Consider the following 19,211-nt stretch of genomic DNA (forward strand, 5'->3'; position numbering starts at 1 on the left):
CTTCCAGGACTACTATAAAAGAACCCTTCTCTATTGTAGCCAGAGACAAAGACTGCTGACCCAGACCCAACTTGAACCTTTCATGTAGAAAGATTCCAACAATTTTGCATTCCAGAGTGCACTGGCTTTTATGTTGAGAAAATGGCATTGATAGGAAAGCCTGTGCCCCTGAAAATTCAGATGGAGGTAAATGGGCAGACTCCCTGAAGCTGGGAGCAGAGCCAGCTTCTTGAGCATTAGATCTGTGCAGTTACACAGCCCTCAACTCTCCCAAGGAACCCTGCCCTTGGTTTAATGCTGTGCCCTCACTGTATTGAAATTAATACTAGTTTTTTCTTTATACTTGTTTTTTTATAGGTGAGTCTCATTAGTGGGAGGAACAACTGCCTGAGCAGAGAGGTACGTGGGCAGCAGGACACAGGCAGGAACACATGCAGACTCAGGTTCTGGGTCACAGCAGGCTGTGTGTGAGCTGAGCAGTTGGCAGGGCCACCTGTGGTGTCTGTGCCTGCTTTGGACTAGCTGGGGCTTTGACATGCAACAAAGGGTGCAGTAAATATTGTCAGGAATTACTACAAAGGAAAGTGTTTACATGGACAATTCAATTAAATAGTTTGGTAGTTTCTTACACAACTAAACATACTCTTATCCTGTGATCCAGCAATGGCCTTCTTGAGTATTTACCCAAAGGGATTGAAAACTCATGTCTGCACACAGTCTTTACACAAATGTTTTATAGCAGTTTATTCATAATTGTCAAAACTCTGAAGTAAAAGTCATATTCTTCAATAAGTGAATGAATTAATAATGGAGGTATATCCAAAACAATGAGATATGATTCAGTGCTAAAAAAAAAAAAAATGAACTATGAAGCCATGAACAGATAGGGGAATCGTATATGCATTTTACTAAGAGAAAGAAGACCATCATCATGAGCCATCAGGGAGATTCAAATCAAAACCACATTGAGATACCACCTTACACCAGTTAAAATGGCCAAAATTAACAGGACAGGAAACAAGTGTTGGAGAAGATGAGGAGAAAAGGAACCCTCTTACACTGTTGGTGGGTTTGCAAGTTGGTGCAGCCACTTTGGAAAATGGTGCAGAGATCCCTTAAGAAATTAAAAATGGAGCTACCTTATGACCTAGTGATGGCACTATGGGGCATTAACCCCAAAGATACAGATGTAGGGAAAGAAGGGCCGTATGTACCCCAATGTTCATAGCAGCAATGGCCACAGTCACCAAACTGTGGAAAGAGCCTAGATACCCTTCAACAGACGAATGGATAAAGAAGATATGGTTCATATATACAATGGAGTATTATGCCTCCCTCAGAAAGGATGAATACCCAACTTTTGTATCAACATGGACAGGATTGGAGGAGATTACAGTGAGTGAAATAAGTCAAGCAGAGAAAGTCAATTATCATATGGTTTTACTTATTTGTGGAGCATAAGGAATAACATGGAGGACATTAGGAGAAGGAAAGGAAAAGTGAATTGGGGGAAATGAAAGACTGTGGACTCTGAGAAACAAACTGAGGGTTTTAGAAGGGAAGGGGGTTGGGGGATGGGTGAGCCTGGTGGTAGGCATTAAGGAGGGCATGTATTGTCTGGAGAACTGGGTGTGGTGCATAAACTATGAATCTTGGAATGCTGAAAAAATAAAATTAAAAAAGAATAAACTTACATGTGGTTATATTTTCTGAGTTTGTACCTTGCTGTTTCATCAGAATTTCTACTCTACTTTCAGTGCTTTCCAGAATGTAAGACACACAGCATTCAAATAGATTTTTTCAAGCCCACCAGATTTCTCCTTGCAAAGTTGTCCAATCTTGGTTCAAACAGTTTCCTGTTGTTGAAATATGAATAATTGATGGAAGTTTCTCCCATGCTCCCTTATCATTGAGATTTGGTCCTTTACTTTTTGTCACAGTCATCTTAACTGGGGGAAGATTCCACATTTTGACAGATGGTACTTTCAATCCTCTCCAATAGCAAGGTTATGAGAAACACCAGCTAGGAGGAGCACAGTCTGAGATCAGAGACATTTGAGATATCAGATGATCTTGACTCTGTTACTCTAATCTTTGGCTACCTGTTCTTTTTTTTTTTTTTTTTTTTAAGATTTGTTTGTTTGACAGACAGAGAGGGTGCACACAAGGGCCACATGAGTCAGTGGTGGGATGGGATGGGCAGAGAGAGGGAGAGGAAGAGAATCTCGAGCAGTCTGCATTGAGTGTGGAGCTGGGTGTGGGGCTCCAACTCATGACCCATGAGATCAAGACCTATGAGATCATGACCTGAACTGAAATCAAGAGCTGGTTGTTTAAGTGACTGAGACACCCAGGCGCTGTGCTACATGTTCTTTTTACAAGGAGTTTTTCTACATAACAGACAACTGAGGGTGGTACATTTGGTAGAAATGGAAGACCTTCTATTTTCTTTGTTTAAGGGATGGAATCATGATTTCTTCCTGATTTTTTTAAAGATTTTATTTATTTATTTGACAGAATGAGAGAGATCACAAGTAAGCAGAGAGACAGGCAGAGAGAGAGGGGAAGCAGGCCCGTGTGGAGCAGAGAGCCCAATGTGGGACTAAATCCCAGGACCCTGAGATCATGACCTAAGCAGAAGGCAGAGACTTAATCCACTGAGCCACCCAGGCGCCTCCCTTCCTGATTTCTAACATGTACACCAGAGCCATCACTGAATAAATACCAAAAGCATCTACCTCTTTCCAACTAATAACAGTGACTCGGTAGTGAGCAGAGATATAAATCTTGATCTCCACATTCTTCCTGTGCACTTCATCTCTGATCTAACAAACAATTTGCTTGACCAATTGCTACCTTGATGCATGTGAGTCCCTCAGAGGCACAGACTAAGAGAAGAGCATTTCCCCAATGAGTTCAGTAGAGATGTGACCACAAGACGGCAGTGCATCTGTGCTATGCAGAACACGTGGAGGGTTTATTTTAGTGCATCTGATGGACTAGACTATGGCAGAAGCAGAGCCTTTTTCTTATTGGCTGGTACACAATGTGGGAAAGTACTCTGTTAGAGGAAAGAAGGGACGGCCTGATAAGAGAAGGTGCTGAGCTGGCTGGAGGCTGCAATTCTGAACCTGAGCTTAACTGGGTGGAACCATGAAGACATCCATGGGAGCTTTAATCATGTTCTCATGGCTGCAGCTGAACTGTGAGTTCAGAGTATATTAGTGGATATTCTTCAGAAGTCAAGACTGGCTTTACTCAGGTTTCCTCCCATTAGTGTAGGAAAAGAGAATTCTGAAACACAATAACCTGGAATCTCTTCTCCTTTCTCTCACCTTTTCTTTCTGCACAGGGTTCAGCCAAGGAGAGAATGTGGAGCAGCATCCTTCTACCCTGAGTGTCCAGGAGGGAAGCAGCTCTGTTATCAACTGCAGTTATTCAGACAGTACTTCAAGTTACCTCCCTTGGTATAAGCAAGAACTTGGAAAAGGTCCCCAGCTCCTTATAGACATTTTTTCAAGCATGACCACAAAAGAAGATGAAAGACTCACTCTCTCATTGAATAAGACAGCCAAACATCTCTCCCTGCACATCAGAGACACCCAGCCTGAAGACTCAGCTGTGTACTTCTGCGCAGCAAGCACACATTGCTTCCCAGGCACCGGCTGCCTGCACTCAAACCTGGACTGGAGCAGCCCCTGTCCTCTGACACAGACCTTCAAGGATAGCTTTTGTGCTGTTGTTCGTCTGTAGGTGGAAGCTAATATGTTTGACATTAAAAGAATTTAGTAAGACTATTAGGATGGAGATGACCTAGAGAGATTTAGAATATTTTGTTGGATGACCATTTTTTAGTGGATTCTTGATCAGAATTAGTAATGTTTTACTTTGAAATGCAGGTATTAAGGAACTCCACAATTGCTTTTGAAACTCCTCTCCTATAAATAACCCCTTAATACTAACATTACAATCCTTGTTATTGATGGGCACTTATAATATTGTGTTGCAAAAGTAGCATTCATGATTTTTTGAATTCTAAAACATTACATGCCAAACAGAAATATTTAAGGTGCAAATATGAAAGTGATCATTCTATGAAGAATTTGGGTAGTGAGACTCTGCTGGAGCATAGAGAACCATGACATGACCCACACACTTACCACACCAGGAAACTCCTGTTTCCTGTTCTGGAGACACAGCAGCAGGTACGCAGCAATCTTTCCCTTACCCTGTCAGGCTCCCCTCACTGTGCTGAATCCTGAAACTGAAGAATAAGGCATTTTTCATGTAGTGGGAGAACTCAAACATGTTGCTCTCCAACCTTCTCAAACTGGTCATGGCTTCCATGTGGCTAGGTAGAGAGAGCCCCTGTTGGAATGTGCCTTCTCTATAATCTAAAACAGGGGAGATGGACAGTGTCTTGTGGGTATTGTGGGTAAGAGGGATAGTAGCGTGTAAAATAGAATTTCTTTGTGCCAAATCATTTATTCTGACACCACTACTTCCATGTTTTTTCCTTTAGGATCCAATATTTCCCAGAAGGTAGCTCAAACCCAAGCAGCAAAGGTAGTATATGAGAAGGGGGTTGTCAGTCTGAAGTGCATATATGACCCCAGTGATCTAAGTGATAGTCTATTGTGGTACAAACAGCCCAGAAGTTGGGTGGTGCTATACCTTATTCATCAGGATTCTTAGAACCAGCAATACACCACAGAAGTTTGCTACTCATTGAATTTCCGGAAGACAAGAAAACCCATCCAACTTGTCAACTCAGATTCATAACTGGAGAACTCCGCAGTCTATTTCTGTAAACTGAGGGAGCCCACAGGAAGAGGCATGATGGAGGGAGGTGTACTCAAACCCCAGGGCTCTTGCTGATGCTTCTCCCTGCTATAGGGTCCAAGGCAGGGAATTGCCATCCCAGACAGGAAGTGGCAAGGTTTAGGCTTAAAGGGAAAAACTCACTCTGAGAAAATACCTCTCTAGATAAGAGTTATCATGCATCAACAATATCATTATCCCTGAAATTTGTGTTGAAATTGTTTATTGATGACTAGAATTTGCACAATAAACAAATTGCCACTGTGCAATTAGATTCAGCTAGAAGAATTGGCTAAGAAAGTTTAGAAAGATTTGACTCAAAAATGAGTAATATTGTGTGTGAGTTGTTAGATTTTCAGATCAAATTTGTTCAGTACATAGTTATCGAGTATATATTAAGGTACAGGCCTTCTTTAGAATTAGAAAGACTGAGAAATGTCTCCAGTTTTCCTTTTTCTGTTTTATTTCATGCCATTTTATACCACTTAATGATTTAGTTTAATTAGGCTACTTTACTGTGAGTCATCTGTACTCACATTTAGTTTCTTTTCTTTCTTTCTTTTCTTTTTCTTTTTTCTCCTTTTTTTTTTTTGGTTTTTGCATGTCAGCTTGGCTTGTTTTATTTTTTTAATTGTTTTAAAGATTTTATTTATTTATTTGAGAGAGAGTGAGAGAGAACATGAGAGGGGAGAAGGTCAGAGGGAGAAGCAGACTCCCTGCAGAGCTGGGAACCCGATGTGGGACTTGATGCCGGGACTCCAGGATCATGACCGGAGCTGAAAGCAGTGGCTTAACCAACTGAGCCACCCCAGCTTGTTTTATTTAAAAAAACAAACTAATGGTGATGAACGTGATGAACATAACATAATAAATTTTTTTTTTTAAATAAAACAAGCTGGGGTGGCTCAGTTGGTTAGGGTTAGTTTTTGATGTAGTGTTTCATGATTCATTGTTTGCTTATAACACCCAGTGCTCCATGCAATATGTGCCCCCTTAATACCCATCACCAGACTTATGCATCCCCCACTGCCTCCCCTCTGAAACCCTAAGTTTGATCCCTGGAGTCCATAATGTCTCATGGTTCATCTTCCCCTCTGATTCCTGCGCCCCTTCATTTAGTTTCTAAGGGGTCTGCTCTGTGACTTAGTTTGTACTAGTTCTCAGTTCATCTTTTTTTTTTTTTTTCATTCCATCTTATTAACACCTCTAGCATAGGTGTGCTCAGTTTGCACACTGGTGGTTTACCTGCTTCTCACCAGTCTTACCCACAAATGCTCATAACTAGGAGCTCTAAGGGGAACACTGTGAAGGAATAGTGTGAATTTTCCTCTTTGTCTGTTCCTGCCCTTCACTTCAACAATCCTTCAAAAGCACTTTTTGCCAGTATGTGGTTCAGTCTGCACACTTCCAAACCCTGCTGGTTTGAACAGTGTTTCACACTCCAAAATCATCATTCTCTCCATTTCCCTCCTTCCACCTCTAACCCCATTTGCCTAGTGTCTTATAATTTGGATGGTAATGGAAGATTGATAATTGGTCTTGCATTCTAACACTCTCTAATATTTGATTTGAAGGTAGATGTGTAAAGTAGAAATCTTAACAAGAATCTCTTAAAATGTATTAATTACAAAAATTTATCATTTTAATATTAAATTTACCATTTTAACAATTTTTAATTGTACGATTTACTGGTAAAACACATTTACATTGTGTTCAACCAGCACCACCATCCATTTCCAGAGTTGTTTTCGTCTTGAAAAACTGAATATTTGTACTCATCAACAATAAGTCTCCATTACTCCATCCTTCCAGTCCTTGGGAACTACCATTCTGCTCTCTTTCCATGAGTTTGACTACTTTAGGTATCTCATAGAAGTGGAATTTTGTAGTATTGGTCATTTTGTGACTTAAACTTTTTTTTTGACATAACGTCCTCAGGGTTTATCCATGTTGTGGCATGTGACAGAATTTATTTCCTTTTCAATGTTGAATAATACCCCACTGTATGCACATTTTGTTTATCCACAACCATCTGTGGATGGTCTTTTGGGTTGTTTTTGCCTTTTGGTGGAAATCAGAATTCATTAACATCTCAATACTTTTGTTAAAGTATTTTTGAATATATATCAAAAGTGGATAGCTGGATCATAAGGTTATTTTATTTAAAAGTTTTTGGGAAACATTTGTAGTAGTTAACTGGAACACCTATGACTTTGTTTTCAAAAACAAGTTTCAAGGACCAGAGAAAGAGAGTGATCACTAGTCATGAATAGAGCTCCAGTATTTGGGTGAGTCACAAAATTCTGAAAGAGTTTGTCACTCTTGCTACAGTGCATTGTTTAAATCAGGTGTCTAATAACCACTCTGAATGGAATGATGAAGCCACTCTCCAGTCATCAGCTCCTGAATAGCAGTTTGGGCATCCATTATAATACATTTTCTTTCTTATTTTGGTAAAGATCCAAACTTAAAATTACTTAATTTTTCTTTAGTAATTATATTTGTATAAAGAAAGTACCAGTAAAAGACTGTCTTAAAAATATTTCAAAACTTGGGAAGAAATCATTTTGCTACCCTCTAGTCTCTCTTTTAGTTTTTCTCTGGTAACCATCTATAGTAACAAAAACAGGGAACCAGCTTTTGCTATCCCAGCTCTGTGTTGTAATCCATTAGCTCTGCTGTGAACTTTCTTGATCCTTTTGAACTTTGTTTCATTATTTGTAAAATGAGAAGTAGTATCGTCTTTAGTATTTTATTGTGACAATTTATTAATAATATATCCAAGAGATTGTGAAGTAGGAGATGAGCAATTTAGGAGGGTTTCTCAATAGGTACAGAGAAAGCATTTGAAAAAATCCAGATCCATTCCTAATTCAAACTTCCACTAGATTATATAGAATTGAAGGAAATTTCCTCACCTTAAAAAAGGGCTAACAAAAGACCTACATCAAATGTCATACTTGAGGGTTAAAGCCTAAATGATTTTTCCTTAATTTCACAAATAAGGGAAGATTTTTGGCTTTCACCACCTGTATTTAATACTGAAGTAGTGTTCCAGATGATGCAATAAAGCACATGAAAGAAACAAAAGCCCTAGAGTTTGGAAAGGAAGAAGTGAAATTATCTTTATTAACAGCCAGGATAACTGGCTCTCTGAGCAGAAAATGGAAGAGAATATACAAAACAGCTACTAGAACAAACTGGTTTAACAAAGTCAAAAATGTACCTACTATATGATCCAGCCATTCTACTCCCAGATATGGACCCAAAAGATGGGAAAGCATAGTTCTGTAAAAATATTATATACAAATGTTCACAGCAATTTTATTTGTAAAATCTCCACTGGGACTAACCAATATGGTTAGCAAGAGGGGAATAGGCAAATTATTTTGTAGGCACATGATGCGACACCACACAGAAAAAAAAAAAAAGTCCTGATAATTATGATCAATGAGAATTTTTAAAATAATTAGGTTGAGAAGAAGTCAGACGAAAGAACACATATGATCTCATTTAATAAAATTATAAAATACCCAAACTAATTCGTGACAGAAGTGTTGCCTGGAAATGGGGGTAAGAGAAGGTTGAGAGGATTACAAAGAGACATGAGGAAACTTTTGGGGTAATGCATATGTTCATTATCTCCATTGTGGTGATAGCTTCACAGATAAATATATATGTCAAATCTTATAGAATTGTTCACTTTATGGGGAGCCTGGGTGGCTCAGTCATTAAGCATCTGCCTTCAGCTCTGGTCATGATCCCAGGGTCCTGGGATGGAGCCCTGCATCTGGCTCCCTGCTAGGTGGGAAGCCTGCTTCTCCCTCTCCCTCTGCAGCTCCCCCTGCTTGTGTTTCCTCTCTCACTGTGTCTCTCTCTGTCAAATAAATAAATAAAAATCTTTTAAAAATAAAAATAAAAGTCTTCCTTTAAAAAAATAATTGTTCACTTTAATTTGATAGTTCATTATACAAATTATGTATAAATAAAGCCATTAAATATCTAAATTTACCAAGTACTATCTTCCCTAAATGTGCAAGTCTTCTTGTGTGACACGAAATGGAAAATATTTCTCCTGTAGGATTTCATTGGTCTGAAATGTTTTCTTTTAAATTCTAGATAATGACTTTCTGCATCATGAGCTACAATGTTTATTTTCAACCAGCATCATCCCACCCTATTTAGCATGTCCCTGCATATCTGAATAGAATTTTGTAGTGGCTTGTCCCAAATTCCTTTCTAGTATAACTTTGAGGCAGGTTCTGACAATGTGATTTGGAAGGTGGAGGGAAAGGGAAAGGATACATGAACCCAAATAGTACCCAGGACTGAATTTCTTACTTCACTCTCCATCTGGGTAAGTGTTCCCATGCTGGATCAGACTCATTAAATCTGTGCAGAGATGCCTCCAGGAAATAGCCTGAACTGTTTCTGTATGTGTCTAGAGATAACTGTTACAGGGCTTTATAGAAGATGTGTCCTTCTCCAGAACTTTATGCTGATAATCCTGATTTCTTACCTTGTGCAAAAAATTATTTGATTAATGTTCAGCAACCAAATGTAACATATGGATGATAATAAGCATCTTTGAGCTAAAACCTGCTAAGAGTATACCATGAGTATTTGTTGCTTGATTCACATGCACTAGTCACCTTATGTTGGAGTCACTAAAACAGTGACAATATAAGAATCTCAGATCATTCAGTCTCAGATCATTGACAACTACATGTATGGTGTTTCTTTTGTCTAGAATTCCTGTTTTTTACCTTTTAATAATTCTGAAAGTCAGGAATACTTAATTAATAAATGCTTGCCTATAAAATAGTGTGCATTTCTTCTGAAACCTTTATTAAAAATAGTATTTATATTAGCAATTGCTAATTTAGAAACAAAGAAATATGGTATATATCAAGTAACAGCCATTTGTTCTTTTTTTGTTTAATGTAAAAATTATTCAGTGAATACTTAAAAAATGATAGTCACAGTTCTAAATATTGGGGCACAGTGCCAAAAAACACAGAACCACTCAGCAATGACTTGACTTACTATTCCTTTCTCTGTGTTCAAGCTCAATCCCTTTCCTGCCAGTCAGTGTGTTTTGGGCAGGTCCACATAGACACATGAGAATATGAAGAACTGTAGTAAGATGCTTTAAGAAGTTTATTACCCTCCCTGTTACAGAAATGCCCTAGGATGCTATGTTAAAGAACTTCCATATCAGTCAGTGTCTTAAGAACAAAATACACCTGAGAAGTCAGGATTGCTGTTGTTCAGACTTCCCAGGGCCACCTGAAGACTGACATGTGCCTCATCAAGTCAGGGTTGAAACAGATGTCTGACTTGGGATTCTGGACCTAGGATTCTGGCCAACTTGCCTGCATTTTAGTCCCTGTCCACCAGGGGGTGCAGCTTCCTACCACAATCACATTTCCTGTGTGAAATGTGGGCTTCCACTGATCATTTTTCTGTCACTCCAACATTTCTTCATGTTAAGGATGAAGAACATTTTTTAGGTGACACTCCAGAGATGAAGTGCTCTCCAGGCTTCGTGACTGTGGTACTCTTGATGCTTGGTAAGTAAAATGCCTCTTAAAAATTTTGGATTTTTTTCTTCCATTGTATCAGAAAACATTTAACTATAATTTTATCAAGTAGCTTTATACACAAGGTGACAGGTCTCTTTTCTTTTTCCCCAGGACAAACCCAGGGAGACTCGGTGACTCAAACGGAAGGCCAAGTGACCCTCTTAGAAGAGGCTTCCCTGACTGTGAACTGCACTTATTCAACAACTGTGTTTCCCACACTTTTCTGGTATGTCCAGTATCCCGGTAAAGGTCCACAGCTCCTCTTGAGCTCCTCGAGAGACCAGGAGAAGAAAAGCTACAAAGGTTTTGAAGTTATCTTGGACAGCAAATCCAAATCCTTCCACTTGGAGAAAGGCTCAGTGCAAGCATCAGATTCAGCTATGTACTACTGTGTCCTGAGTGACACAGTGACAGGGACTGCAGGGGGAGCTGAGCACAAACTCTGAGCAGAACAGGGTCCTGGATGCTGAGTGTCTTTGCCTGATCCACTCTGGTTCCAGCGCAGTCTGTTGTTGTTTGTCCCTCAGAGTCTGGTTGGTACAAAATCATACAAATAACTAGAGCATAGGAACCAGAAGTAACATTTCCCAACACCAGCTGTTCCTTAGGAACATTGAGTATAGTTTGATGCCAAGAGTTCCTCAACCAGGGTGTAACTCATTTAAGGTAAAAACCACATAACAATAAAGTGGTCTTGTGCTCATCCTTGCAGTGAAGGTCCAGCCCCACAAGTTTTTCGTGGCATCCTGGTGGGTATTGCTGTGTCTATGACACTTTTAGAGACACACAGTGTGCTTGAGAAGGTGGCCTCTGCCTAGTATCTTCCTGACAGAGTATGGCAGGAGAGGTGATGGGAGAAAATCAGCCCCAAACCAGCTTTTAGTAGAGAAAGAAGGGAAGGGAAGAAAGGTGGAGAAACACATGTACCCGAGCAAGGAAAAGAGGCCAAGGACCTCTGCCCTGTTTTTTCGTTTTTGTTTTTGTTTTCCTAGTAAATCAGGTGATAGACACAAGCTGATATTCAACATGGAGGGGTGGGGACAGAACCAGAGTGGAGGAATTGGCTCAAGTCCTGGACAGTTAACTAGATCAGTTGGCTATCTGACCGTAAGAACTCAAGTGAGATTGTTCTCAGTACCCAGGAAGTATGGTGAGAGAAAATGCTCTTGCACTCGTGTTTCCTAACAATATAGATAGATAAGTGAGACCGGGAGGGAAATCCTATGGATTTCTCTAACACCTGCTTTGAAACCTCTCACAGAGGGCCACAAATCATGGGATTGGAGAATGCATGGGAGTAAGTGAAGTTTTGCAAGGAATAATAGAAAACACAATGTCCGTATTACACTGCCAGATTTGCCAGTAGTGTTGCAATCTTTCTTATTTTAAAAATATTTTTAAGATTATTTATTTAACATAGAGAGCTAGGGAGATTGACGGGGGGGTGAGGTGGGGGGAAAGCAGAGAGAGAGAAATTGATCTGAAGCAGATTCTGAGCTCAGCCTGGAGCCAGACAAAGGGCTGATCTCACCATCCTGAGATTATGACCTGAGCCAAAACTAATAGTCAGTCGCTTAGATAATAGTCAGTTGCTTAGCCAACTGTGCCAGCCAGTTGCCCTTAGATCTTTAAATTATTATCTCCTTATCAGTATATTTTATGAATAAGCCATGACCAAAATATTAATACATTTCTTTATATAGTAATGATATATTCTTGGTTTAAATTAATTTTTATTTAATCCTTTAAAATATAAATTTTCTCAAAGCTCTAGAAGTATAAATGCATGTCAATATGTACTTTAAACAATTCAAAAAGGTATATAATAAGAATTTCTCTGACATTTGGATAAACAATGTAGACTAGGGATGCCTGGCTGGATCAATCAGTAGAATTGCAACTCTTGATCTCAAGGTTGTAAGTTCTAGCCCTACAGTGTGTTATGAGATTACTTAAAGTCTTTTTTTAAAAAATCATGGTAGATTATTGCTCATCTATTGATTTGTCTAAAATTCTATTAAAAAGATAGTAAAGACACCGCAAAGGGCAGGAAGCCACAAACGTAAAGTGAAACAAGGAAAGAAGCTACTAGCAGAGGGTGATATCAGCCAATTCTAGAAAATGTGTTGTATATGGAGAAAGCAAATTTGCATGAAAGACTAGCTGAAGAAGAAAACCAGGCCTAGTGTAGAAGAAAGTAATTGTGTGCTGTCCCCTCCAGAAAGAGTCAGGAAAAAGAAGCACCACAGAATTTTTGATATTTGAGGAAGATGGTGTTGCCAGCACTGATGTGTGCTTGCGTTTGTGTGCTCTGTGTGCCTGTGTGCATGTGTTGAGGGTAGTGGGGGTGAAGAAAGTAAAATAAGTGGACTGAGTGAGAAAACTTATAACTCACAGAATAGCCATCCATCCATAGCCCATTATAAGAAGCAATGATCACTTTCTTAACCTAGAGGGAATTGGACGTTGGTCTTTGAGGAAGTGAGAGGAGCTCATATATAAATTCCCCCAAATCTGTGTATTAGTAAGCTTTTTAATTTTTGATCACCAGTTCAACTTTCTTTCCTTAAATAAGTTATTCAGTTCCTCCCTCTATCCCCTGGCAAACACTGATCTTCTTACTGTCTCCATACTTTTGCCTTTTCCAGAATGTCACATTTTCACATATGAGAATGCAGCCTTTTCAGATTGGCCTCTTTCACTTAGAAATATGCAGGTAAGTTTCCTCCATGTCTATCCATTGCTTGATAACTCGTTTCTTTTTAGCACTGAATAAGATTTTTTAAATCTGATCTATAAAGAACTTTTCAAACTAAACACTCAAAAAAAAACAAAAAAAAACCATCAAGAAATGGGCAGACGAATGGACATTTCTCCAAAGAAGACACACAAATAGCCAACAGACATATGAAAAAAAATGCTGAACATCATTCGGCATCAGGGAAATACAAATCAAAACCACAGTGAGATATCACCTCACACCAGTCAACATGGCTAAAATTAACAAGTCAGGAAATGACAGATGTTGGTGAGGATGCGGAGAAAGGGGAACCCTCCTACACTCTTGATGGGAATGCAAGCTGGTGCAGCCACTCTGGAAAACAATATGGGGGTTCCTCAAAAAGTTGAAAATAGAGCTACCCTACAACCCAGCAATCGCATTACTGGGTATTTACCCTAAGGATACAAATGTAGTGATTTGAAGGGGCATGTGCACCCCAATGTTTACAGGAGCAATGTCCACAATAGCCAAACTATGAAAAGACAAACTATGGAAAGAACTTAGAAGTCCATCAACAGATGAATGGATAAAGAAGATCACACACACACACACACACACACACACACACACACACACAAAATGGAAGCCATCAAAAATGAAATCATGCCATTTGCAACAACACAGATGGAACTAGAGGGTATTATGCTAAGCAAAATAAGTCAATCAGAGAAAGACAACTATCATATCTCTCTGATATAAGGAATTTGAGAGGCAGGGTGGGCATCGTGGGGGGAAGGGAGGGAAAAAATGAAACAAGATGGGATTGGGAGGGAGACAAATCATAAGAGACTCTTAATCTCAGGAAACAAACTGAGGGTTGCTGGGGGGTGAGGGGAGGATAGGGTGGCTAGGTGATGGACATTGGGGAGGGTTGTGCTCTGGTGAGTGCTGTGAATTGTGTAAGACTGGCCTGTACCCCTGAAACAAATAATACATTATATGTTAATTTTTAAAAAACCAGCACAATGAGACACCACCTCACATCAGTCAGAATGGCTAAAATTAACAAGTCAGGAAACAACAGATGTTGGTGAAGATGCAGAGAAAGGGATGTCCTCTTAAGTTGTTGTGGGAATGCAAACTGTTGCAGCCACTCTGGAAACAGTACGGAGGTTCCTCAAAAAGTTAAACATAAAAAAAAAAAAAAAAAAAAGTTAAACGTAGAGTTATCTTATGACCCAGCAATTACTTTACCAGGTATTTATCCAAAAGATACAAACATAGTGATTCGTAGGGGCACCTGCACCCCACCGTTTATAGCAGCAAGGTCCACAATAGCCAAACTATGGAAAGAGCCCAGATGTTCATGGACAGGTGAATGGATAAAGAAGATGTGGCGTGCGCATGCACGCGCGCGCGCGCGCACACACACTCTCACACACACACACGCACGCCAATATTACTAAGCCATAAAAAAGAATGAAATCTTGCTGATTTGCAATGATGTAGAGGGAGCTAGAGGGTATTATGCTAAATGAAACAAGTCAGTCAGATAAAGACAAAAACCATATGATTTCACTCATATGTGGAATTTAAGAAATAAAACAGACGAACATAGTGGAAGGGAAGGAAAAATAAAGTAAGAGGAAAAAAGAGAGGGAGGCAAACTCTAAGAGACTCCTAACTACAGGGAACACACTGAGGGTTGCTGGAGGGGAGGTGGTGGGTTGAGGCAGAACTGGGTGATGGGCACTAAGGAAGGCACTTGAAATAATGAGCACTGGGTATTATACGCAACTGATAAATCACTGAATTCTATCTCTGAGACTAATACTACAGTATATGTTAATTAAATTGAATTTAAATAAAAATTTTTAAAAAATACAACTTTGAGAAAAAAGAAGACTCCTTTATCTGGATATGCCATGGTTTATTTACCCTTTTTTCTACTGAAGGACATCTTGGTTGTTTCCATCTTTTGGCAATTATGAATAAGGCTGCTATAAATATTTGTGTGCAAGTTTTTGTGTAAGCAAGAGTTTTCCAACCATTTTGGTAAACATGTAAGACTGCCATTGCTCAATCATTTGGTAGAAGTCTGTTTAACTGAGTAAGAAACTGGTAGTCTTGTGTTCCAGTGTGGCGGTACCATTGTGCATTCCTGTCAGTCATGTATGAGGTATCCTGTTGCTGGACGTCCTTCTTGGTATTAAATTAAAAACAAAAACAAAAACAAAAACAAAAACAAAAAACAAGACAAAACAAAACAAAACAGATCAACCTTGAAAATTCCCTGGGCAAAGATCACTTCAAAATCAATTTAATCCTTCAAATAAAGCTTAATTTAATTTATTTTAGCAGACTACCTTGACCTGAATCATTTTTTGCTGTACCTTTGGAAATTGTAAGTGAAACTTGAACTATTTCCTAAGTTTGATATTAGGTGTCCACTGAGCAGCTTCTGACATCATTTACAGGAATTCTGATATTATAACCAATACTGCCTGTGAAGAGTAGACACTCCCAGACTCCTCACTATATCAACTGCTTTCTAGCAATATACCCCTGAGCCTCATTCCATATTTTGGTTTGAGTGTTCCCACTTCATGAACTGTCTTTTCAGATATGCACATGACACTTTTATTATTAATTACTACTTTGGTGAAATTCATTGGATTGACCTGGGCTATTTCTGAGTTTCTGACACCAGCATTTGGTGGTGGTAGTATTTTGGATTTTGGCCATTCTAACAGGTGAGACTGTGCTGTCTTTTTTTTTTTTTAATGTAATTTGTATTGTGTAGCAAACACTTACCATGAGATATAGCCTCTTAAAATTTTTTTTAAATTTTTTTTAATTTTTTTTTTAAATTTATTTGACAGACAGAGATCACAAGTAGGCAGAGAGGCAGGCAGAGAGAGAGGGGAGGAAGCAGGCTCCCTGCTGAGCAGAGAGCCCGATGCGGGGCTCGATCCCAGGACCCTGGGATCATGACCTGAGCTGAAGGCAGAGGCTTTAACCCACTGAGCCACCCAGGCGCCCCAGCCTCTTAAAATTTTAAGTGTACAATACGGGATTGTTGGCTATGGGTACAATGTTGTACAATAACTCTGTAATCTCTCATATGCTGGATTAGTAACTCCCTCTTACCCTGTCTGCAGAGCCTATGGCAACCTTTTCTTTGATTCACTCTTTGGTTCCATAAATTTGAATATTTTAGATACCACATTAAGAGTGGAATCACATACTGTTTGTCTTCCTGTAACTGGCTTATTTCAGTTACCATAATACCCTCAAGATTCATCCATGTGGTTGCATATTGTAGGATTTTCTTTTCCTTTTTCTTTTTAAGGCTGAACAGTACTCTGCTTATGTATATAGCACACTTTCTTTATCCATTCATCTGTTGTTGGGCATTCAAGTTGTTTCCCTATCTTGGCTATTGTGAACAGTACTGCAATGAGCATAGGAGTGCTTAATAACTCTTTAAGATTCTGATTTCAATTATTTTTAAAAGATTTTATTTATTTATTTATTATTTTTTTTATTGTCAGAGAGAGAAGGAGAGTACAGCAGGGGGAGGAGCAGGCATTGGGAGAAGCAGACCCCCCACTGAGTAGGGATCCTGGGATCATGACCTGAGTCAAAGGCAAACATCTAGCTGACTGAGTCACAGAGGTGTCCCCTGATTTCAGTTCTTATTATTATATACCCAGGAGTGGAATTACTGGATCATATGTTAATTCTGTTTTCAACTTTTGAAGAACCCCTATATTGTTTTCCATGGTTAGAGCATTGTGCATTCCCACCAAGAATGCACAAGTGTTCCAATCTCTTCACATCCTTGACAACACTGTCATTTTCTGTTTTTGATAATAGTCATCATTGTTTAATGTATAACATATGGATGATATAAAAATTTGTTGCAAATGTAGTGGCAAATACATTGAGATAGTCATCATTAAAAGGGAGTAGAAAATTACACGTTTAAAGTATGTGCTTTTTTCTGCCACCTTTAGGTTGTGGCTAGTATCAACATTTTAAATACTGAAATATATAATGGGATGGCCCATTTTTACATATTTACATGACTCTGTGAGGTGACATTTTACTGGGACTTTGATTTGTATTTTCCTGATCATTAGTGACATTGAGTATTTTCTCACATACTTGTTGGCAATTTGAGTATCTTCTTTGAAGAAATGTCTATCTAGTCCTTAGACCATTTTTTTAATTTGGCTTATTAGTATTTTTAAAAACTATTATTATAGGAGTTCCTTTTATAGTTTGGATATTAGCCACTTATCATATATATGTAGTTTTCAAATATTTTTTTCCACTCTGTAGGATGACTTTTGATGCTGCTGACTGTTTCCTTTGTTGTACTGAGCTTTTTAGTTTGATGTGGTCCCCCTTGTTAGTTTTTGCTTCTGTTCCCTTTGCTTTTGATGTCACATCATTGATTATTGCTAAAACCAATATTGTGGAACTTCTCTCTTATGTTTTCTTTTCAGAAAAATAACTTTTAGACTTGCCTGGGTAGCTCAGTGGGTTAAGCATTCAACTCTTGATCTAAGTTCAGGTAATGAACTCAGGATTGTGAGACTGATCCTTGTGTCAGGCTCTGGACTGAATGTGGAGCATGTTTAATATTCTCTCTCTCCCTCTCCCTCCCCCAGCTTGCATGTACTCTCTCTTTTTAAACTAACAACAAAAAATATCTCTTAGTTTGTGACTTTTTCTATTGTTTTGCTATTTCTGCTGTAATTTTTTTATTTCCTTTCTTCTCTAGACTTGGAACTTACTTTATTCTTTTCATAGTTCCTTGATCTATAAATTAGGTTATTTAGTGGGGATCTTTTGTTAGGATATTAGATCTATATACATAATTCCTAGGGGGAATATCTAAGACAAAGGAACACTTTAATTTAGGAAACAATGCACTAAAGCATGCATTTAAAAGATAAGCTGTTAAAATGATTAAGATATTTTTATGTGTGGGTATGACTCCAAGATTGCTTTTTGTGATACATTTCATTTAATAAGATACTAAAATAAATGTGATATGCATAAACAAGAGAGTCGAAGTCTTTCTTGATTCAAATTTGCACTTGATTTCTCATGCGGAGAATGATTATAGACAATTTTGATGATGGTTTCTCAACTTCTCTTAATGGGTTTTTAGAGGCATTAGCAATGTGTGCTTCCAATAGCTCTTAAAGCATTCCCAGTTGTGAAAGAATGGATATATGGGGGACCACTAAAGAATGTGTAGAGGCTGCTACTCACACTTGTTTTTATCCTGCTCTATCAAGATGTGAAATTTGCTTAATTTTACTTTCATCTTTTTCTGCAAATCTCAATTTATTCTTGATATTTCATCTCTCCCAGTTTTCTTCTCTCTTCTGTTCTCTTTTCTACTGGAATATTAAATGTTTTAATCTCTTCTTTTCTTCTTTATATCTTCCCTTTGCAGGAGTAACCTTAGTTCGCTAACGAGGTGTTCTCTTAGATAGCTTTGACTGATTCCACAAGACTGACCTTCCTTGGGATCTCTCCTGTGGGTGTGGTGGGTTTAGCAGGTGAGGAAAGGGCTTTAGTCTTTCCACACAGAAGCAGCAGGAAAATCCCATCCTATCTGCTCACCTTTCTTGGCTGTTTTCTTTCAACACTTCCACAGATCACCTGGTGCTCATCAGGACAAAGGCACTTCTTCATCTCCTCACCTATTTAACCAATCCCCAGCCCTCTCCCTTCTGGTAACCATCACTGTGTTCTGTTTATTTAAGAGTTTGTTCTTCCTTTATCTCACTCTGTCTTATTTTTTCCCTTTATCTTGTTTGGCTTGTTTCTTAAATTCCACAGGAGTGAAATCATATGGTACTGATCTTCCTCCAGCTGCATTATTTTCCTTCATTATTTTACCTAAACTCTGACCATGTTAAGCCAAGTGGCAAAACTTCATTCTTTTATATGGCTGAGTAATATTCCATTACTCTTTATATATTCTGAAATCTAGTAAACTACCCCAATGAAACTAAGAGTTCAATGAATATTTGTGGATTTCTTTTGAACTGCAGTGA

At 38.7% G+C, this 19,211-nt stretch overlaps 2 gene segments (V, D, J or C); both read left to right on the forward strand.

Moving 5' to 3' along the window:
• Nucleotides 1–3,090: 3,090 nt before the first annotated feature.
• LOC125104475 (T cell receptor alpha variable 13-1-like) lies at nt 3,091–3,753 on the forward strand. The segment is given in 2 exon segments: nt 3,091–3,205; nt 3,353–3,753. Coding segments are annotated over 2 exon segments (453 nt in total).
• A 6,559-nt stretch (nt 3,754–10,312) lies between these two features.
• Nucleotides 10,313–10,852, forward strand: LOC125104476 (T cell receptor alpha variable 9-2-like). The segment is given in 2 exon segments: nt 10,313–10,394; nt 10,518–10,852. Coding segments are annotated over 2 exon segments (381 nt in total).
• Nucleotides 10,853–19,211: the final 8,359 nt, after the last annotated feature.

This window comes from Lutra lutra, chromosome 7 (assembly GCF_902655055.1).
Source record: "Lutra lutra chromosome 7, mLutLut1.2, whole genome shotgun sequence".
Classification (NCBI taxonomy): domain Eukaryota; kingdom Metazoa; phylum Chordata; class Mammalia; order Carnivora; family Mustelidae; genus Lutra; species Lutra lutra.